Consider the following 5,626-nt stretch of genomic DNA (forward strand, 5'->3'; position numbering starts at 1 on the left):
TGGAGATTTGGGATGAAGCAAACTAGCTAAACAGCATACACTACTTTAAAATTAATTAATTTGGCATAATGAGACACCAAGATGTCTATGATCTGAATGTGCAAAGGTTGATGATACACACGCTTCTCCAACTTATGCCCTTACTTAAGCTAAAAATAAAACCAGACGCTTTACACTCGAGGGGATGTAGAATTTCTTATTCAACAGAAAATACATAAAGTACTAAGATGTGAAGTACACACACATTTCATGGCCACTTCTCCACCTTCCGGAAGATGCCTGGACCATATGTAGAATAAATTATTTCAACAAGAAGAGGGAACTGCATTACAACAAAGATAGTTATGGGCACGCTAGCAAGCATAATAACAGGAAGAAAAGCCAAAAAAGGTGATGAGTTCTGTTGCAACATGATGATTACTGCTGAGGAAAAGGCTATCAGCATAGTTGCAATTGAGAGAAAAAGTGCAGAGAGGCCTATGATCAATTTTGTAGGTAAGGAGTAAAGGAAGTCATCTTCTGCATATCGTGATGTAAGAATTCCTAAAAATGTAAGCACAGAAGAAGTAGAAGCAAACAAGGACACTGCATCTGAAATTAAGAAAACTCTGAACAATTTTTCCTTCAAAAATATTGGGTGCCCAGATGCTTGATCATTTCCACCAGGAACAGTAAAAGCTGCAGCAAACATAATGGTGACAATTAGAGCACCAACAACTGAGCAAGAAGTTGCAGTATCTTTCATCCATTTCTCCCCATTGTTCCTGAGTTCTTTGTGGTTTTCTCTGAAATACTCTAGAGGAGTCAACTTGTCTTTGTTATGACGACGCTCAATTCCAAGATTCACGATACTCTGTACTGCCTATATTGAAAAAAGGAAAGTAGCAGCATAAAAGTGCTGACAGATTGTATCTTAAAATATTTGTTACATCTGGGATAATGGAATTAATCTCTCATTTCCTGTTGAATTTAATCCCTCACCTGCTAACCATTAGGTCCAAAGAGGTGGGAGCTGCATGATTTAATGATTTTAATTTATATGTTAATCTCCCTCACACATGCGCACACAAAAGCATTTAATTTGACTTCTAACCTTAAACCACTGCCATTCCCTTTGCATTTGCATAGCGGCGCCAAGGATGCGGTAAAGTTGGGAAGGAGGAGCCAACTTTGCTGCTGTGTGCAGCAAGTTATTGTAATTCTCAAGGAACATTGCTGCTACCACATTCTTAAAGCGAAACCCACGGAGGAGGTTAAAAATCTCGACTTGACGATATTTAACAGCACTGAAGAAAGCATTCTCCTTTTGTTGGGAAAAAGTGACTATTGAGATTAATTCCGGGTTTGCTGTTGATAACTTCTTAAAAAACTCAACATTCCCTGATTTAGCAGCCGCCAACATTGCTTTTCCAATCATACGCTTTTTATCCTCATTCAGAAATGTCAGATTGTTACAAGCCAGCTCTAGAATTTCAGTTGCCCGTGTATGTTGCAACTTGAGCTTATGTATTTCCTTCATCCCTGAACAATTAGTAACTCAAATATAACTTGATATTGGTCGAGTTTAATCATGAGAACAAAAATCTTAAAAGTAACTAATTTAAGTTTTGGGGAAATTTTGAGCATGCATACCAAGCAAATTATAAATGAAGGAGATGAGCCGCTGTGGTAGATTTAGTCCTATATATTGAGATGGAATTTTGTCAGTGCAATCATTCAAAAAGATTACAGGCACACACATATGTGCATATGGGTCTATCCTTTTCTTGCATTGCATCAAAATTAGGTTCAACTTAAATGGCAACATTTGGCATCTTATGCATAAATCAAGATCAGCATCTCAGTCCCCCAAAAAAAAACAAGAAGAAGAAGGTCAGCATCACTATGCCCAAATTGATTTTCATTCTCAAATTTTATATTTTGACATAACTCACTTTCATGTATGATAAATAAAGGGAAAATTTAATCCACAAGTCCGTTCCTCTATTTTAAATCAAATCTGAAATTAAAATTAATAATTTTTACATTTCAGGATGAACGCCCATAATGGATTAAACTATAAGAGCTTAATTCCAAAAAAAACAAAACTACAGAGCTCTGATCGAATTAAAATTAAAGCAAATTATAAAGACTTGCTGATAAATTTTTCTACATAAAATAAAATTTTCTTTACATCTTTTAATATATATGTTGTAGTCTATAAATAAAGTTTTATAATTAGGATTGGAGATAGGGTTAGATTTGCTATATTATTAGATTTCGTCTTCCAATCAACCGAAAGAGAATAAAATACCTTCGGCCCTGCTACTCATCTCGTCCTCTAATTGCATGTCTACACGGATTTGATTAGTAGCCGTGGCTGGTGGTATTTTGATATCTTCCACCCAGAAAGCGATCAAAGAAATAGAGAAGCATTAGCTTCTTAAAATAGCAAAAGTGATAAAATCAACAACCAGAAGGACAAGTAATTTGTGTGAAGCTATTCAATTTTTCTGAGATTATTCTGTTTATTTCATCCTACTAAACTAAAACATACACTATCATGCAAAGTCAAATATGTTTACATATCATGATTCCATGACATATATCTATACCTGTTAGCGTTAATGAAGTTCATTCTCTTTTTTTTTTTACTTCAGTTTTAAGCTCTTTTCTTTACTATATCATGACGAAAATGAGATTATATACAAGTGGAGTTAAAACAACTTCAACTTAAATATCATTACTCTCATCATCGTAATTCAGTACTTTGGCTTATATATAATTAAAAACATGTAGAAAATTGTAGGAGAGAAAAAAAATAGACAGTTGATAGTAGTGGTATGCACTAACAGTGATAAACCCATTGCTTCCAAAACCGAAGTTGAGTTTTGTTGAGAGAATCCGAAAGATAGAATGCAATGTGCTCAATTGTTGAGTACAGATGATCAGCAGCAAAAATCAGCTCTCTACATCGTTGGAGCAAATCCAAAGCAATACCTATTCATATATCATAATCATGTAGCATAAGATGGAATGTCAAAAATAACAACATAAATGAACAGACAGGGAGAGAAATGAAAATGAAACATATATTATGCTTTGTTAATATAATTATCAAGAAGTTATTTTACCAAGTTCTCCAGTCATGAAACAGGTTCTGAGGAACAAAGGACCCACAATGGGGTTTTCTTTGAAGACTAGCAAATCATCACCAATGGCAAAATAGAGATGACGTCCCATTTGGTTGCTGCCAATACGAAAAGCCATTGTGACAGGAATGTTCCACTCATAGTCTCCTAATGGAATTTTAAGTGCTTTGCGATTTTCTTCGAGCAAGCAGCTTGCAATTGGGATGACTCCACTATATGATGCAGCTACTGCAAGCGGAGTACAACCACAAGCATCACGTATTTCAAGATAGTCTTTTGGAACTAATTTCACCAACTCCTTTACTATGTTCTGATGGCCAAACTTTGCAGCTACATGAAGAGGCGTTTCGCCCATTGAAGTTGCAAATTCTACGTCCAAGACCCTAGGATGGAGTTCAATGAATGCTTTTGCATCATGCCACTGGTCCTCAGATATATACTTGTACAGAGTACCCATCTCTAATTCTTCTAACTCTCCCCCTCTCCTCATCTCTGTAATCGCCAATTCTTGTGTCAACAACCAGCATGCAAGCATACATTAATATATGCGTGCACACCCACACATATATATATTGATTGATACGTATAGTACGCAAACATACACGCACAAATCAGATCCATAATTAAGAGAAAGGACACAGAAAAATCAAGTGAGAATCAATTAATGCAAGGAATATGGGAATAATGGTTGATTAGGGTTTAATGGAGAAAACTTAGGTCAAGTTAATTAGGTTCATTATGTCCAATTAGCCACTGAGATTATGCCACCTGTATTACTGTTTCACGTCACTTAACCTGTGAAACAACTGTTTATTTGTAACGTGTCGGGTTCCAATCATCGTCAAGCCAAACCCAGGAATCCTTCCTTGGAAGGATTCACTATTCAGTTCGATATAGTTGGCAAGTCATGTGAGTAAATGCAAGGGCAAACGCAAAGGCAAAATCCAAGAACTCTAGAGTGTCAGTAAGTGAAGCAAGCATAATTCTGGAGGTCAATCCCCTTTGAAAATTGAAAAGAAAGGTCAACGAAATTTAGAGTGGTGCATAGATTGGAAGGAAAAGAATGAAATAAGAAAAAAGGGGGAAAACTGAAAGAAAGAAATCAGAGGAATGCTGAGACGAGAAACTTGCACAAATGGAGCAGATTGAAAGAGAAGCCAATGAAAGGTGCTAAGACGAAGCAGCAGAAGAGAAGAGTGAGAAGAAGAGAGGAAGAATCAGACTTGTGCGGAAAGATGCAGAGAGGAAGAAGCAAATGTGAAAAAATTGTGCTTTCTTATAAGAGGGGTAGCCTAATCAAAGGAAAACATGTTGTAACCACACAACAACAAAAATGCAATACACTAAGAGAGAGGGTGCTGAGTTTTGAGCTGCATTGGAAGTTGGTTATGTAAATTTGCAACGAGTGGATGAAAACGGTGGATAAGAGGAAGGCAAAAGAAAAAATTGATTTTGGTCGAAGCAGAAAAGTTCATAGGAGGCTTATAAGAAAAGGGAAAGAACTGATAAGAGGCCCTTGTGCTTTGCTTGTATGGTTGCATCTATAGAAAACCGTGCACACAGCAAGATGACTATCAAACTGAATCCTTCTTAGGAAGGTCTGCTTGATGATAATTGAAACCCTACCCGTTACAATTAAACGATGGTTTCTTAGGTTAAGTAATGATGTGTAATGCTAACACAGGTGACATAATCTCAGTGGCTAACTGAATATAATGGACCTAATTAACTTGACTTAAGTTTTCTCTAGGTTTAATTAGATATCTAGGGTTATGTAGTAGGATTATTAAAAAAAAGATATTTATCCATTATATTAGGATTTATTAGATTATTGATAGCTCGCCATTTTTTGTTAGATTTGAGATAAATTTGGGTATTTTGGGGAGTCACCAAGTAAAATTGGATATTTTTATATGATTTCAAGCTTGGTTTGCTCTGTATTTGTTCACGAGAATGTTCAATTATTGTAACTAAACCTTAACTATGGATTATTATAGTTTGATTATGGATTAGTGGATGATAATTTTAATATTTAGGTGCTTTAATGTTATGTTTGTTAATTCAATTGTGCGCTTGATTATCCTGAAAGATGAGAAATCCAATTGGGACAGATCTTGATATTCTAAAGGAGCCTAGCTAGGCATAGGGAATTTAGATTAGACCTTTAATTGAATAATCGCGTAGAATTGAGTGAGTGTTTAAGCACTGAATAACTTGATTTGCTTGTAGAATAAAAATACATATACATATTGGCCCTATGTAGTCACATTAGGCTGGCACTCAATTTGGTCTGATAGCTAGTATGACTAAGTAATCACCTAAGGAATTAGAGATTAACATAGTTGGAATGCCTTTTACCGATTCGGAAGATACTATTAGGTAATTAAGAGTTCTATACTAACAAATATAGCTTCTTTTTTTGGGATAAAAAGACAATTAAAATACAAAGTCCATATGGTTAGTAAGCAAACAATAAAACAGCCTATGGAGTAAAC

The 5,626-nt window shown here is 35.5% G+C and overlaps 1 protein-coding gene across 1 annotated transcript; it reads right to left on the minus strand.

Annotated features, from left to right (window-relative positions):
• Positions 1-247: 247 nt before the first annotated feature.
• Positions 248-3,621, minus strand: LOC114717906 (uncharacterized). The gene is made up of 5 exons (XM_028903131.1): positions 3,114-3,621; positions 2,833-2,979; positions 2,294-2,377; positions 1,094-1,521; positions 248-862 (listed from the first exon to the last, which is right to left on the minus strand). The coding sequence occupies exons 1-5, from the start codon at positions 3,619-3,621 to the stop codon at positions 248-250; spliced, it is 1,782 nt and encodes a 593-aa protein (XP_028758964.1).
• Between the last annotated feature and the right edge of the window lie 2,005 nt (positions 3,622-5,626).

This window comes from Neltuma alba, unplaced genomic scaffold (assembly GCF_004799145.2).
Source record: "Neltuma alba isolate B1F8T4 unplaced genomic scaffold, ASM479914v2 tig00011781_pilon, whole genome shotgun sequence".
Classification (NCBI taxonomy): Eukaryota; Viridiplantae; Streptophyta; class Magnoliopsida; order Fabales; family Fabaceae; genus Neltuma; species Neltuma alba.